At 39.5% G+C, this 18147-nt stretch overlaps 1 protein-coding gene across 1 annotated transcript in view; it reads right to left on the bottom strand.

The window, feature by feature from the left end:
* The window catches only part of LOC142194059 (EF-hand calcium-binding domain-containing protein 4B-like), a 51997-nt gene that overhangs the window by 15479 nt on the left and 18371 nt on the right, over positions 1-18147 (bottom strand). Inside the window, exons 4-10 of the mRNA XM_075263086.1 lie at positions 14866-15037; positions 13395-13541; positions 11219-11309; positions 9678-9773; positions 8709-8890; positions 7619-7664; positions 3655-3746 (exon numbers count right to left, since the gene is read on the bottom strand). Coding sequence (XP_075119187.1) covers positions 3655-3746; positions 7619-7664; positions 8709-8890; positions 9678-9773; positions 11219-11309; positions 13395-13541; positions 14866-15037 — 826 coding nt within the window. The remainder of the gene's footprint in view (positions 1-3654; positions 3747-7618; positions 7665-8708; positions 8891-9677; positions 9774-11218; positions 11310-13394; positions 13542-14865; positions 15038-18147) is intronic.

Raw genomic sequence — 18147 nt, 5'->3', positions numbered from 1 at the left:
TCAGGCCTAGTCGTCTGACGTCTCTGACGTCACATGACCCCGGCCTGCATCCCAGGTCATGTGACGTCTGACGTCATAAAAGATGGACTACAGCAGAGGCTGACAGCGGAGGGCTGCAGCGGAGCTGGGAGATAGGTAACAGTGTTTTTTATTTTTTATCCCCCCTGAGTCTCCGATTATTATACTCTGGGGTCTGAAAAGATGACAGAGTATAATAATTGTTTATGGGTGTCAACAGTGGGGCATCATACTGTGTGTAGGGGCCACTGAGGGACATAATACTGTGTGCAGGGGCCACAAAAGGTCATAATACTGTGTGCAGGGGCCATTATGGGGGATAATACTGTGTGTAGGGGCCACTGAGAGACATAATACTGTGTGCAGGGGCCACTATGGGGCATAATAGAGTGCACAGGAATGCGGAATGCGGAGGAGGGGGGCAGTCAAGGTCTTCGGTGTCGGTCGGGGGGGGGGACATGTCAAAAGTTCGCCACGGGGCTCCGCCATTCCTAGTTACACCACTGCCTATATGGATATGCCAGCATTTCCATAAGTACAATTGACATACTGCGATTTACTAAAACATAAGTGTTCTTGAAATTGCAGCATTTCTGCAGCAGATTTTTTTCTGCAATGTGTGGATGGGACTAACCAGAATCCCCTCCACTTTGCAGGTACTGTAATACACAGCATTGTTTGCCATGCTGTTTCCGCCACAGTCAAAATGCTGCGTATTCGCGCAATGTGAGGTCCTGGCCTTAAAGTCCGCATAAAATAAAAATCAAGAAAATACAGGCAGCATTCTAGACGTATGGAAAAAAGTGATTAGTTTCTTCACCCGACACCACAACGTTTCAGTCTCACTCCATAGAAAAGGACTGAAAAAAATAAATAAATCCTAAACCCATGTACATGTGAATATGATTTTTTTTATTATTATTATAATGTATTTGATAGCTCATATTCCACAGTCTTGTACAGAGATTGCCATCACAGTCTAAATTATGTATTCCAAACAAACTATGGTCAAATTCCTACAAAACCAGTAGACGTATTGGTATACAGCTAGTTCTAAAGTGCCAGAGCGAATCAAAGTATCTTCCCACACGGCCAGAGGAAAAATATTCAAATGCCAAGCAGATGTTTATAGATTGTATGCCCTCGCGGCCAGGGCCCTCTACCCCACTGTGCCAGTCGGTCATTGTTAGTAATATATCTACCTGTATATTCTGTGTATTGTATGTAACCCCCAAATGTAAAGCACCATGGAATTAATATAATAATGTAAAGCACCATGGAATTAATGGTGCTAAATAAATAATAATAATAATAATAATAATGTTGTGCAAAGCTGTAGAGCACAATGTGGAAAAATAGCCTAACCCCTCGTTCACATCTGCGTTTGGTAATCCTTTTGGGGAGTCTGCATGGGAACCCCCCGAATGGACTACCGAAAGCATTTGCAAGCATTGTGCTGAAAAAGCACATGGACCACATAGACTATAATGGGGACTGTGTGCTTGCCACGAGATCTCCGCACAACTCATGCGGAGAGGAAAGTAGATTGTGAAGTACTTTCCTCTCAACATGTTCCCTATATGTATAATTGAAACAGAAAGTTCACAGAAGAACTTCTGCGAACTGTCTGTGCAAAGTGCTGCGGGAAGAACCGGTTTTTCCCACAGCACTTTTTTGCTTCGGGAAATCATGTGGGACCTTAGCCTAAAGGGTTTGTCCAGCATTAGGATATAGAGTTTACTTTCTTTGTAGAAAAACACCATGTCTGTCCATAGGCTGAATCCGGTATTGCATTTTAGTCCAATTTTCTTACATTGTAGTGAACTGCATTACAAGACATTTTCTCTGATAAAAATTAACTTGGACAGGGTCTTCAAACACTTCTCTATTCTGTCATTCCCATACACTGAAAGCATGACAGTGATTCATTTTTATTATATACTAGCTGGTACCCGCGACTTCGTCTGCGGTGATTGTAAAAGTGGGTATATACAGGCGCGGGTAAGGTTTTCGTACTGTGTATAAGGTCTGGGATATGAAATGTAACTGTGTATCTTGTTTTTGCTGTAATTCAGAGAATACGTGAGACTTTTGTGTTGAATGTAATTTGTATTTCAGCTGCTATATGGTGTTGGTATAAACTGTACATACTGTCTTTGGGACAGAGGTATTTGAAGTGAATATACCTCGATATACGACATTGTATGCTTTGTTATTTTCTGCTAGTAGTGTGTTGACATTTTTTTGTTTGTAAAAGTTGCCATATTCTGACAGCAGTCACTTTTTTATTTGTCTGTGTCGGCGGATGTCTTTTTTTGCGGGGCCGGGTGTAGTTTTTAGTTGTTGCATTTTCGGGAAATGCTATTAGTTTGATCACTTTTGATTGATATTTGTATGATAATGAAAATAGTGAAAAAACAGCGTTTTTGGACTCTTCAGTATGTTTACCGCTACGGCGTTAAGCGTCCAGGCAAAATATTTGTATAGCTTTGTAGAGCGGGCGATTTCGGACACAGGAATACCTAACATGTATGTGTTTCACAGTATTTATCTACTTTTATATGTGTTCTAGGGAAAGGGGGCTGATTTGAATTTGTAATACTTTTTTATTTTGTATTTTATTTTTTTTTCCTTTTTTTTGTTTTTGTTTTTGCATTTATTAGATCGCCTAGGGGTATTGACATGGGTGGGCGGTGTCGCGGATTTTCAGAGCGGTGGAGGTTGGCAAACATGGCTGCTCCGGAGCGTTAAAGAGAGCCTCCTGGAGTATTGTTAGGGTGAGGGACAAAGTGGTAAAGTATATGTATATGTGATTGTGAGGGGTTAGGGGCTAGGCTGTAGAGGGCAATATGAATTTTGTGGCTTGCTATGGTCCAAAGTGTGTGAGATTGCAGAGATGGTGGTGTGAGTTTGGGTTTTGTGGGGGTCCTGGCACAAACGTATGTGTGCTATTATGACGAAAAGTAGCCTATTGCGCAATCGGGTGTATTAACTATGTTTGTGGAAACTTTCAGCCAAATCGGTGGAGCGGGTTTTGCGTGATTGAGGAACAAACATCCGAACATCCAAACATCCAAACACACAAACTCACAAACCCACAAACTCACAAACTTTCACATTAATAGGATATATATATAATATACAATACACAGTATATGTATATATATGAGATCCCCATCAAATCAATGCAATGAATTTCTTTGTTCACTAGATTTTATTGTCTCGTATAGTAATTTCACACTTTTATATTTCCTTACTTATTACTGTCTCTGAATATACTGCTTGTTCCTGCAGTAAATTGCTCATATCCTTATGCACAATATTAAATCCACCAAATGGTTTGACATTTGGATGGTTATTTTTACTTTGTCGCCATATTCTGGTAGAGCAGGTTTCCCTACTTATCCTTGAACCTATAACAGCAATATTTGAAGACTTAATTCTACTGAATAGGAATAGAAGCCTGAACTGCATGAACTTGACTGTTTCCTGTAAATGTGAAGTGTTCTCAATGAAAACATCAAAGGCCCCGAGACAGAAGACAGTCTGAGATGGATCCTCTCTGATGAGCCTGTTTGACAGTTTCTGACATGAGAGTTGCAGTATGAACGCCAGTTTGAGATCATTCCTACTTACGTGTCTGTAGACTCTTGTGGGTCACTTTGTTCAGACTCCTGCTCATTATTTTTTTCTTTCTGGGTTGTATCCTGGAAGAAAATCTGGTAAAACTGTATAATGTATTATGTTATATTTTTGGAATTTGATTAGAATGAGTGAAACAATTGCAAAAACAACATGTATACTAAAAAAAAACTAAATTTACTACAAAGTCTGGCAACAAACATAAAATAGTTGTCAGCCTTCACTTATTAGTCCCTATTCCAACATAAACGTGACTGTTTGTATAAATGTGTTCACCATTACCTTAGCTAAAATTTGGATGGGGACAATTTAATTTAATTAAAGTAAAATTCTTATTGAGACTCATTCATCGACATTGTCTTACAGAATGAAAATTTGTGATATCATTGAAAAATTTTAATTCAATGGAATATATAATCACATTTTTGAGATGCTGCAATTCATAACACAACCACTAGGTGCTACACATAGATTCAGAATCATTGTAATCTGGCATAGACAGAATTTTGGCAGCATTTTGTTTTTAATGAATCCTTATAGTAATTTGAGCTCTGTTTTCTGAAATACAGCTCCAAATCCATTGCTTTCTTTCAGGCAACCATAAAGTTAAATTTAACAATTCTAATTGACAACAGCAACCACTAGAGGGAGCCTAGGATCTTACCGCATGCTGCTCAAAAAATAACTCTGCATGCAATAAGTTCCCCCAATGGCAGCTGCAGAAATCTTTTTGTCGATACATGAGATATTAAAAAAGTATGTCAAAAAATTGACCATTGTGAAGATATATTGAGGAATTAATCTGCACATAATATTAGACCAAAAATGACATGACATTTCCTCTTGCAGAGATGAGAAGGCAAAATAGCATAAAATAATCTCTTCAACTATCAAATGATTCAATACAAACTTAACTTGATGAATAACCAAACTGGAATATGTCACAGTTTCACTCGTGTGAAGTCCAGTTGGTTTGTTGATTTACTAGAGTAAAATTCTTATTGTGACTCATTCATCGACATTGTCTTACAGAATGAAAATTTGTGATATCATTGAAAAGACCTGAAATTTTTGCAATATTTGCAACACCGTGCGGGCCACCATGATGGGATATAATATTGTGTGGAAGGAACACTATGGGACAGTATACTGTATGGAGGGACCATTGTGGCACGTTATAGTATGAAGAGGGGCAACTAGGTGACATTGTACTGTATACAGGTTCCACTAAGGGATATTATACTGCATGGAGGGGCCGCTATGGGACATTATACTGTGAGCAGGGTTCAGTATGGAATATTATACTGTGAGAAGGGGCAGCTATAGGATATTATACTGTCTGGAGGCCACTTTTGGACATTACAGCATGTGTAAGTGGGACGTTGTACTGTGTGAGGGCCAGGAAAGAGGGTGCTATGCTGGGGGGGGCCCTAAGTCAAAAGTTTGCTATGGGACCCAGTCTTTGCTAATTCCGCCACGGCTTCTACCTCATGGTCAGTTCTGGAAGATAGTTAAGCTTTTTTTAGCTGGCAAACTAGGCAGTAGGTACACTCAGGGGTGAACCTGCCCCCCCCCGGGAGGAGGGGGCGGAGCGGGTGGGGTGGAGCAAAGGGGGTGGGGCAAAGCAAAGGGGACGGGGCTTAGAGGCGTTCGCAGGCAGAGACCAGCAGGGAGAGGACCTACTCTCTGCCTGAGCGTGAGGGGAGGCTGCTGGAGCAGCGCTGCTCCAGCGGCCTCCCCAATCCACTGCTCGGTGCTAAGCCAGTCCAGGACAGCTTGTCCTTGACTGGCTTAGGTAAGCAAAAATGTCGCCCTCCCTGGGGCCCTGGCATAGCGCTGCCTGAAGCGGTCGCTTCAGGTCATCTCATGGGAGGTGCGGCGCTGGGTACACTAGTATCTCAAATTTTTTTGAAATTACAGTATACACTCACTGGCCACTTTATTAGGTACACCTGTCCAACTGCTCGTTAACACTTAATTTCTAATCAGCCAATCACATGGCGGCAACTCAGTGCATTTAGGCATGTAGACATGGTCAAGACAATCTCCTGCAGTTCAAACCGAGCATCAGTATGGGGAAGAAAGGTGATTTGAGTGCCTTTGAACGTGGCATGGTTGTTGGTGCCAGAAGGGCTGGTCTGAGTATTTCAGAAACTGCTGATCTACTGGGATTTTCACGCACAACCATCTCTAGGGTTTACAGAGAATGGTCCAAAAAAGAAAAAACATCCAGTGAGCGGCAGTTCTGTGGGCGGAAATGCGTTGTTGATGCCAGAGGTCAGAGGAGAATGGCCAGACTGGTTCGAGCTGATAGAAAGGCAACAGTGACTCAAATAGCCACCCGTTACAACCAAGGTAGCCAGAAGAGCATCTCTGAACGCACAGTACGTCGAACTTTGAGGCAGATGGGCTACAGCAGCAGAAGACCACACCGGGTGCCACTCCTTTCAGCTAAGAACAGGAAACTGAGGCTACAATTTGCACAAGCTCATCGAAATTGGACAATTGAAGATTGGAAAAACGTTGCCTGGTCTGATGAGTCTCGATTTCTGCTGCGACATTCGGATGGTAGGGTCAGAATTTGGCGTCAACAACATGAAAGCATGGATCCATCCTGCCTTGTATCAACGGTTCAGGCTGGTGGTGGTGGTGTCATGGTGTGGGGAATATTTTCTTGGCACTCTTTGGGCCCCTTGGTACCAATTGAGCATCGTTGCAACGCCAAAGCCTACCTGAGTATTGTTGCTGACCATGTCCATCCCTTTATGACCACAATGTACCCAACATCTGATGGCTACTTTCAGCAGGATAATGCGCCATGTCATAAAGCTGGAATCATCTCAGACTGGTTTCTTGAACATGACAATGAGTTCACTGTACTCCAATGGCCTCCACAGTCACCAGATCTCAATCCAATAGAGCATCTTTGGGATGTGGTGGAACGGGAGATTCGCATCATGGATGTGCAGCCGACAAATCTGCGGCAACTGTGTGATGCCATCATGTCAATATGGACCAAAATCTCTGAGGAATGCTTCCAGCACCTAGTTGAATCTATGCCACGAAGAATTGAGGCAGTTCTGAAGGCAAAAGGGGGTCCAACCCGTTACTAGCATGGTGTACCTAATAAAGTGGCCAGTGAGTGTATATTGTGACTACACTACTTGGCACCACACGTCCACACATAAAGGGGTCTTTTTTGGTGACTTTTTTCTAGACTCAATTATTTATTACTTTTAAAAATGGCTGTCGCACTGATGGTGTGCACAATTCTCGAAATTTTGTAAACTGTCACTCTCCAACACAATGTTGGTGTGACATGTGCTCCTATACCTAGCAGGATAATCTTGATTCTTTTCTGCCTCCCCGGTGTTTTTAGGGTCATATAATCCTTTCTATTTCAGAAGATATTGTAGCTTTTTGAGCAGGCTGGCCACACTGATAGTGTGCGACAAATTTTTCTTCAAGTCTTTGAATTGTCACTCATTGGTGCTGAATCTGCTACCATAAAGGGACAATTTTGGTGGCTATTTTATGAAGTCAATTTTTTAACACTTTCAAAATCTATAGTTGGCAGTGGCATTTGCCACCAACACTTTGGCATAATTAAAAAGAAACTAAAACAAACAACCCCATCATTGCTTTTTCCAATACCATCTTAATGTCTTAGTGGAAATCTGCCCCCAATAAATATGTAATTTTTGGTATTTTTTTGAAACGGCAATTCCTAGACTGAATCAGCAAACTGATATTCATTACAAGAATAGTGAACGTGTGGTGTTTCAGAAGTTAAGAGTGATAAGAGTGGCACAACTTTGCATCGTCTCTGTCAGGAACTACTGCCAGCATCTCCAGTAACAGGTAAATACATCATTCTTCTATTATCTATTATAATGAGTCTGCTGGTCCTTTCTATGAATTATGTTTACAACGAACAAATTAGGTGAAGGTTCCTTACCTGGGCACTGGACATATTTATTGACTCTTCGCTTTTCTTTGTCTCCCTAAATGAAAAAAAAAATGTTCGACTACTGTAAAATATACAAATATAATTGTAATTTAGTACAATTGTTTTAAATGCAAAAGGTCCAGCTGAAATGTCTGCTGGATTTTCAATGGGCCAATGTAAGTACTAGAATGTATGGATTCTACGGTAAATGGGACAATATAACTACAGGAATATATGGATTCTAAATGGGACAATATAACTACAGGAATGTATGGATTCTATTGGGCCAATGTAAGTACGGGAATGTATGAATTCTAAATGGGACAATATAAGTTCGAGAATATATAGATTTATGTATCTTTCTAATGCTTTTGGCTGATCTTGGGTCAATCATTTTTTTAATAAACATCAGAGAGCCCATAGGCAGAAGAGGTCCTGATCCCTGACTTAGGTGCACGGAATTTAAAGCAAACACCATGAAAATCTGCAGGCAATCTGTTATTCTGAGGTTCAAGGTGTTTTTGTTTTTTTTTTTTCATGTTAACAAACAAAAAGCTAACAAGCACCCTCTGAAATACTACATTTTGTTCTGGTGGTTCTGATACCTCTTCAAGTCTATCATCTTAAAAAGTTTAGACAGGTTGCGGCCTACAATCTTTATAGCACCTTGGGCTCATGATAGCCTAAATCCACCTGTGCATACAGAGTTAGCTGCCAGATAGGCCTGCCCACATGACCAGATGACTTATCCTAAGCACAAAAAATATATGAATACATTCTAAATTATACTGAAACATAAAACAACATATACTGTGTAGAATACTGCCTGCAGATCAGACTGCATTTTCATGATGACAGGTTCATTTTAGGTGCAGGATTTGCAAAAACAAACATATGCTCATAATGCACGGGGGGAAATTTATCAAGCCCTGCACTTAAAAAAAAAAAAACCTCTGTATATGTGTATATGTACATGTGAAATCAAAGTTTTTTGGAGATACTGTATTGGGTTCATGTATCTCCATGGAAATTTTATTATGGTTCTATAAAACAGTAGTTAAATATGGCCATGTATAACCGTAAGACTATTTTTACTCACTTTTCATATTCTTGTTGAGCCATTTTTTGCTTCATCTCACCCAGGCAACTTTGAGCTTCAGACAACTGATCGCGAATTTTCTCTAAATCAAGTTCTAAATCTTGGTTGGTTCTTTTTAGTTTCTCGTTCTCTGATTTTGTGACCTGTTCCATACTTCGTAGATTGTGAAGCTCTTTTTCTAGCTGTAATCAGCAATTACAATATGATATAAAGCACCCGATTTTGCCCGTACTTTACACTATTTAGAATAACAGACAATACAGCAGACTACGACCACAAATCGATCAATCAGAAAGTGTGTGCACATAACTGGCAACTAGAACCGCAATACAAAATCTCCGTGTGGGATCTCCAAGATCTCCATCTGATCACCAGTAACATTATTGGCTGCCATTATATAGGATCTCTATTCTTTTCCATAGTGAGCTAACTCATTACATCTCACTTACTATGCAATTATCATAAATGATTAATACATTATAGCCATAATTATTAACAACAGTAATTACGAATAATTATTACCAATGAACTGCTAATACAATGGGGGGAAATTAATTCAGACCAATGTTTCCAACTCCAGTTTTAATTCCCCTGCAGGTTTGATATGTACCTGAATTAGTCAAAGGTTCAGGAACTAGCATAGGTTTCAGGTATAGCTTGCGCCACTTTACTGGTGAGACTTGACATTTAGTAAATTTGTTAAACCACGCTTGATATCTGCTGTGTCACTTTCATAAAAAGTGTAGATCAGGGCGCAGAATCAACAATATGGTGCTGCTTTGGTGCAAAATAGGTCCGTACAACAAAGATGCACCACAGTGACACACATCTACTGTAGCATAGATGGGTTAGTAAATTCCCCCATGTGGTTCTCAATATTTCTATTTAATTTAATTAGATTTTTGATGTGATATTACATACTGTATATGTATGAAAAATTGTAATTGATATTCCAGTTGGTTGTCTTACCTCATTTTGTACAGAAACCAGCTGCTGCATCTCACTATTTTTCACCTCTATGGCATTCTTCATTTCCTTATTGTGGATACTGCTCCGAGTATTGCTCTAGAAAGGTCATAATAACAAAGTATTGACAAATAAGGGTCATTTCTTTGAAACAGAAATTTTATATGCTCAGATCCTGGCGTTTAGGGGAAGGGGGCTGTTTCAAGTCTTGTTGTATCTGTCTTTTTATTGTTCACTATAACTTTGTTCATATTCACCTATAAATGACATAGATGTATTCTTTTCCAGTAAGAATCAATTTTGATTAGGACTTTTGACAGACATAGGGAGATGGGACATAGCTACATGGCTTCATTATGTGAAGAGGATATACATGTCTCTGGCTGACCACATTTAGCGTTAAAGAAATACTTAGAGTTTCTTTATTCATTCTCCGCATGAATGCAGCTTTCTTATCAGGGAGAACAGTACTACAGTTTTTCTTCACGTAGGGTAAAAGGTTCATTTTGATCCCCTAACTGAATACCCTGGCAGAGTGACTTCTTAGAGTTGAGCCTGCCAACTTGAATCTTGGGCACATGGCCCACCATCCCTTCCATGAATATACCCTTGGAGTCAAGGAATCATCATTCTAGCACCATTCTAGGTAGGAGTCTTAGGGTTTTTTTTATTGTAAATCATCAAGTATTTATAGGTTTTTCTTGAAGTGTACTTTATAAAAATAAGAATTTTGCTCACATTTTAGTTTTCAATGGTATAAAAAATTACACAATGCGAATTTCCATAATTTTAAAGGGTTATTTCCATCTCACCAAATCATGCCTGAGACAGGAATAACCAACCTCAAGTCCTGACCTGCAGGGAATTACAGAAACAGGAGGGCAGTGCTGCTCTAAACTGTTTCCTTAACTCCAATACTATTCAATGGGAGTTACAAAAACAGCATAGTCATTTAGCTACACTGTTTCCATAATTATGGAGATACAGAAACATTGTTACTCTGTTGCAAGAACTTCTGTTCACTTCTATGGGAGTTATGGAAATAATGTAGAACAGTGCCGCTTACGCTAGGTTCACACCTGCGTTCTACTCTCTGTTCTGTGCTTTCCGTCTTCTGCATGCCAGAAGACGGAAAGCACAGACCGGGTCCGGCCGTGAGCGGCGGTGAGCGTTTTATGCTCTCCGCCGCGAAACCGGATTTTTTAATCCGGACACAGAGTACTGCGTGTCCGACTCTGCGTCCGGATTAAAAACCCGGTTTCGCAGCGGAGAGCGCAAAACGCTCACTGCCGCTCACAGCCGGACAGCTTTCTCACCCATTCAAATGAATGGGTGAGAAAGACTCCTGCAGGTTTCCGTCTCCTGCTCTGTTTTATGCAGGAAACGGAAACCTGCATAACGGAGACCGGGCGCAGATGTGAACGAGCCCTTACGTGTTTCTGTAAGTACTGCAATGGTGGTTGGGACTCACGTTATTCCTGTCTCAGTCATGATTTGCCAAAATGAATATAACCCTTTAATAAGAAATGCAAAGAATTGCTTACCTCATTTGTTAATTTCTTAATTTCCTCACGCATTTGTTGTTCCATTTCTTCATATAGACGCTGCACCTCTACATTATGTTCAGATATCCTCCTGAACAAGAAATATTCATGTTAATGGTGAGAATATCGACAACGGCAAGTCAAGGAATGTCCGTAAAACTAAAGTATGCTGGTCCCTAATATTTAAGCTTCTGAATTGTTAAAAGTTCCTTAGATGAACTGAGTACAGGAAATCATGAGATTTAATACTTACAAATACAGATATATCAGAAGCTTGCAGTTATACCAGGGCCCAGGAGCCTTATTGGGCCCATAAGCACTGGCATCAGTATTGAGATTTTAGCTTCCATCTGGCCCATAAGCCAAGGAAAACCAAAGATTACGCTAACCACACTATGGTTGACTAAACTCCTTAGCTCCCGTAACCATCACTATCAAGAACTCGCTGTAGGGATGAAGCAGCGGGCCCCAGACAAAACTTTAGTTACGCCACTACCTCCATGTCTGTTTTATCAAGTCTAACATTCTAATATTTGGCTTCTCTGTCATCATGCTTTCTTCATCTTATACCAAGTCATGTCTACTATTTATTACATCTTTGGATTCTGATTTGATCCTCTATGAAGACTTCTGGCTTGTCCAACTATTTCATGCCTACTAATATTTAGGAATTTCAACCTGCTGCTCTTGACAACCTATTGGGGATATCCTTGAGGTATATGGGGTAATGCTCTGAGTCAAAGCCCATATGTCCAACAGTTATTATATGCTTTTCTCACAAAAGGGACTCAAAGCGCAAGGAGTGTTGAAGAGTTTAGGTACTCATCCCCAGCACCCACATGGTCTTGTTTTACAGGTAAGCATCTTACATTTTGGGCACGTGAAATTAAACTGGAGTACTCAGAGCAAACACAGGGAGTTTAGACAAACAAATTGCAGATGTTGCCCTTGGCCAGATTCGAACCCAGGTCCCAAGTAACAGAGCTAAACACTAAACCACTGTGCCACACATGGAAATGGTTTTAATATCTATACAAAGTTGTTTCAGGGTTCTAGACTGTCAGTTGTACATGGCATGGTACTATAATACATGGCATCTTGATGCTGGTTCCCATTGAACACTGCCTATAAGACTTCATTTTCCAGCTGAATTTCATTGTTGAGGACCAGAGGCCACCTGTTACGGTTCTGTGTATATAAATAAAATAATTTTTAAACAACAGAACCTCTGGGCTGCAAGGCACTGCAGCGAGATCCACAGGCTCTATGATGGGCGGCCGTCTGCCTGAGCGCAACAATATGGCAGTACAGCACAGTGTGCACAAGGAGCAACACACAAACGCCAGTTAAGTTCACTGAGCGGATGCGACGGTACAGCTCCCAATGTGTACAGGGTGCAACTAAAACCTGCCAGTTAAAGTCACAAATGTTCCTGCAACAGCTAGGAGTTTAACACTGAAGTTTGACAGTGCAGTAAGGCTATCTCCTGAGACCAACCTGCTGCAACTCTACAGGCTGGAACAGTCTCTACTGCTCCTAGCCTTGGTGTAGAGCTGACAGAATTCAGGATTTACCAGTCCTAACTACCCAGCACCCAGATAACAGCAGAGGAACCCCACACCGAGGCCTAGTCTGGAACCCTGCCTGGACACTGGAGCCTTTCCCTGCAACTACTGTCATTAAGTTTTTCAGTCTTTCTGATACAAAGTGTGAGCACCGGGCAGGTGTCGGCTTACACTTTTTAAAGGGGAGTCCCCGCCCAACAGGGCGGTGGCCATGACCTCACTGCTCATGCTCAGTAGGCAAAAAGTGGCACTTAGCCTGTCAGCAACTCCAATAGGCCTGAGCATGCTCAGTGGGCCAAAAGCTGGACTTACACTCCAGACACCTCACTACATGAGGCTGAGGGCGAGGGTAAGATTGACCCGCAGGTGGCGCTGTGCACTGAGAGTGGACCCTGCGGGACCCAATCCTAACACCACCAAGCAAGGTAAAATTTGCTATTTCTAAATCTTCCTCAAATATGCTTTCTTTTAAAAAGCAACTTTAATACTACAAAAATCATTTTACTTGACATTGCATAATATGGTAATCTAGTCTTCACAGAAGATGTATTGTATAATTTGTGGTTGTGGTTAATACTTTTCAATTAAAACTGTTGTTACATTGAACTTACTTTTTTAACATTATTTCCAATGTTTCCTTCTCTTTTCTGGCATCTTTGATTTGATTTATAACTTTTGACAAAAATTCCTCAAGGTTCTCCAATAGATGCGGTTCTTCTTGGCCAAGCTTGGTCCACAGTTTCCAGATCTCATTTTCACTTGATAAAATGAATAAATTTTATAATTGCAGTGATTTCATTTTCTAATCTAAGTTAATTATAGGTTAGAATCACTTTTTGCAGGCAATTTGTTTATTGAACCAATGGTCTGAAGTAAAAATGGAGAATAGACTTAAAAATATCCAACTTTTTGTGTATACAGCTAGTGTGAAGACAATCACTGTGCAGAGTCTGGGCTTGCAGTTATAAGCAGTACAGGTGTAACATCTCTGCCTGTTCGGGTCTCTGTGCCACCCTCCACTCGCACACTGCGGCAGAGGAGGCATGTACATTTTGATTACATGCTTAGAGTTTTTGCTGCTCTGTGTGAACAATGATCTATTACCTCTCTTCTGTAATTGGATTTCCTCCACACCCATCTCCTGCACCTTGTTTCCCTCTGTCTATCAAATAGTTAATCCTAGCCTTGCCTGTGTGATTGATAGCCAGTCTTCCAATCAAGTCTGGGGCAAGTCTTGGACTTTCTATATACAGGTCATAAGCCCACACAGGTTTGCGGGCTATTTTGACTCTGTCCTGTGACTTTGTCCTCGTTAGCTTCCTACTCATTCTTCCTATTGTATTACTGACCTCTGACTTGTGGCTTCCCTTGTGACTACGCTTTGGAGTTACGATTTTGTACTGTTTTGTCTCTCTGGCCTTGACCCTTGCTTGCCAACTTCGCTTATGTGTTGTTTTGTGTTGTCTTGTTCTGTGTACACTTATTTCAGAGAAGGGACCGTCACCCAGTTGCTCCTGTCATTAGGACAGTTGTGGCAAGTAGGTAGGGACAAGGGCTGAGTCGAGTTTAGGGCTCATTGTCTGACTTCCCCTACTTCCATTATTCCAGCAATTTTGTGTAGTATATTGACTAACCAACAAATTAAACTCTAATAATGCTTCTTCCAAAATCCAGATAACATAATAGCTTTGCTTCAACTATTTGTCCTGGCTTTAAAAATGCAGTATATGTATTTATATTCAAAATGTAATAAATCTGGCTGAAAATTTGAAGCTCTGCCTCAGATAAGCAGAGTTCGACCTTGATAAAAAAAAATATATGAAAAATTACATAATTTTTATGTATTAAAATTTAAAAAAAGATAGTGGTTTTCATGATAGGACATTCAATTCAAGATTATTTTTATGTAATAGAATTTCCTTTGGGATGTTTTATTTTTATACAATGTACAACATCAATAACCTGTTATTTAGTATTCAATGAAAATGAAATGCAAAATCATAAGAGGACAGAATATATAATTAAATAACAAAAAATTCATAGAAATCTATCCTATAATGGAAGAAAAACAGCAACCCTTACTCTTCAAACACATTGTGTGCTCCAAGCTGTTCCATAAAGGACTTAAATTGTTTCCTTTCTTCTGTGTCTGCTTCCTCTAAAGACAGAGAACGAGGAAAAGCTGTCGTTCTTTTTGTCGATTTTCTTTTCCGTGTTTGATTCCATTGATTGCCACTTGAATTGATGAGGTTTTCTATAATACATAAAGCAGGGTAAGTTATTATCCAGCACAAGCAGAATAAGTGATTTTTTTTGCCTTTTTTCAAAATAGAGGATACAATGGGCCAGATAAGATAAAAAATCAGAAGAGGTAATGACGGTTTTTAGCCTCTGCATGAAGGTCACCATACACCTTAGCTAGCTGTCAACAAGAATACTTGTTCAGCCACTACCTTTTCCTCCTGAACCCCCGGTGTTCTTAAAGGGGACAAAGGAATAATACACTTCCAGAGACCTCTGAAATTTGAAATGGGGACTTTGGCTGAAGTTAATCTAATGTGTACAAGCACCTTAAAAGGGTTCTTGGGGAAAATCCAGCAAATTAAAAAACAAAACAAAACATATTGTTACATATAAATGCCTTTATTTGAGAGCAGGTGGGACCATGGACCACAGCTGTAGCACAAGTAGCTGATACGTTCTGGGACAGGTTACTCGATGGGAGGGAGCAGACTTTTTTTTAACCAAAGTGACTACCTTCCTTGGACAAAACAAGCATCTAAGATATTTATAGGATTATTTGTAATATATAATATTTATATTCCTGGAGAACCCCTTTTAAATGTTATGTTAAATTATTTTTCAAATTTCCACACTGGCCACTAAGTCAAATAATATGCCAAGACTTCCTGTTTTCTACAGCAGACAATGCATTTATCAGCACATGGGTAATCACAGCTGAATCATATATATATATATATATATATATATATATATATATATATATATATATATATATACTGTATATGTAGATAAGACGCAAAATCCTCTAATCACAATAGGTAATTTCATAGCGTATCATCTCTCCTTTCTACATAATGACTTCCACACAGTGGCAAGAGATGGAAATGCAATTTTAAAGTTTTTGTTGTTGGGGTTTTTTTTTTTTTTTTTAAATATATATAATAACATGGAAAATTAAAAACGTCACCAAAAATTCTTTAAAAATATTTTTACATAAAAGCATGATTTAAACAATAGGTCATTTGCTCATGAGACAATCCCTTTAAGCTTTCATACTTCTTTATTTTAGTTTTTCATCTATTAAAATAAGCTTATGCAAATAAGTCACACTGTGATTCATGGCAAGCTACTATTTATGGTTCTTATAACTTTAGAATTGGGCTTAATAATCATGAAAAACTGAAATCTGTGAACTGGACTAGATATAAAAATGGTCACCTGCACAAATTAGGGTATGTTCACACAAGAAAAAATAGATTGTGTTTTCAGGTATAAAATAATAGTTTTATGACAGTTTTACACACCTATATACAATCAAATACACCTTCAAATTGCCTCCCAGTGGAATCCATGAAAAATATGCTTAACCTTTCAGAAGACACATATTTATATGATGCAAATTTATAACACATCCCACATTTAGCTTCAAAACTGTTTGTTAATCCTTACAAATGTTTTTGAAATTGATTTTCCAATCCAAGTTGGATGGAAATGGAAGGGCTAAAAATGCATCCAAATACAGTATGCTTGGTATAATATTTGGTGTGTATTTTGAGTGTGTCTCAAAATGTTTTAGAAGTGATTTTTTTTCCCCAAATACACTCCAAATATGCAGTTTTGCTATTTGATGTGTATTTTGTAGACATTTATGCAACTGAAAATGCTGCTAAAAACAATACACCAAAAAACACCTGTATTTCATAAACTGAATTTATACGATAATAATACACTGGTAAATTGATGGTAAAAATGTAGCTTCCAATTGTTTTTACCGGTTACTGTGCAGCAGGGGAGCAAGGAAACATGAGTATCAGTGTTTTTTATATTAAACTTTGGCAGATGATGAGGGACATTAAACTAGTTGGGCAGATAGAGGGGACATTAAACTGTGGGGGCACACGAAGGACATTGAACTATGGGTAGACAGAGGGAGCTTTAAACTGTTGGGGCAGGTGAAGAAGGACATTAAACTGGGGTAGCTGGAGGAGGACATTAAACTGGGGGCAACTGGAGGGGACATTAATGTCTCCTTTTAGTTGCCCCCAGTTTAACGTCCCCCTCCTGCTGCCCTAGTTTAATGTCCCCCACCAGCTAACTCCACAGTATAATGTCCCTCTCCAGTTGCCCCCGTTTAATGTCCCCCTCTAGTTGCCCCCAGTTTAAATTGGGGCAGCTGGAGGGAGAATTAAACTATGAAGCAGCTGGAGTGTGACATTAAATCATTTGAGCAGCCGGAGGGGGACATTAAACTGTGAGTGCAGCAGGAGAGAGACTTTATACTGTGGGGTCAATTTGAGGAGAACATTATAATGTGGGAGCATATAATGTTAGGGTGACTGTAGGAGCATTATACTGTGTGGGGAGCACAAAGAGAAAAGGATGGGAATGGGCGGAATCAATTTAGAAGTAGGTGGAGCTAAATTTGCTGCAGCACACTATGTGCACCACACATTTTATCCCTCTTTCTGTTCTTTGAAATTCAGGAGGTATAACTAAATATATATATATATATATATATATATATATATATATATATATATATATATATATATACAGTCCTATGAAAAAGTTTGGGCACCCCTATTAATCTTAATCATTTTTAGTTCTAAATATTTTGGTATTTGCAACAGCCATTTCAGTTTGATATATCTAATAACTGATGGACACAGTAATATTTCAGGATTGAAATGAGGTTTATTGTACTAACAGAAAATGTGCAATATGCATTAAACCAAAATTTGACCGGTGCAAAAGTATGGGCACCTCAACAGAAAAGTGACATTAATATTTAGTAGATCCTCCTTTTGCAAAGATAACAGCCTCTAGTCGCTTCCTGTAGATTTTAATCAGTTCCTGGATCCTGGATAAAGGTATTTTGGACAAACAATTCAAGTTCAGTTAAGATAGATGGTCGCCGAGCATGGACAGCCCGCTTCAAATCATCCCACAGATGTTCAATGATATTCAGGTCTGGGGACTGGGATGGCCATTCCAGAACATTGTAATTGTTCCTCTGCATGAATGCCTGAGGATTTGGAGCGGTGTTTTGGATCATTGTCTTGCTGAAATATCCATCCCCGGCGTAACTTCAACTTCGTCACTGATTCTTGAACATTATTC

The sequence above is a fragment of the Leptodactylus fuscus genome, chromosome 2, assembly GCF_031893055.1.
Source record: "Leptodactylus fuscus isolate aLepFus1 chromosome 2, aLepFus1.hap2, whole genome shotgun sequence".
NCBI lineage: Eukaryota > Metazoa > Chordata > Amphibia > Anura > Leptodactylidae > Leptodactylus > Leptodactylus fuscus.
This window is presented reverse-complemented; position numbering and strand designations above follow the sequence as displayed.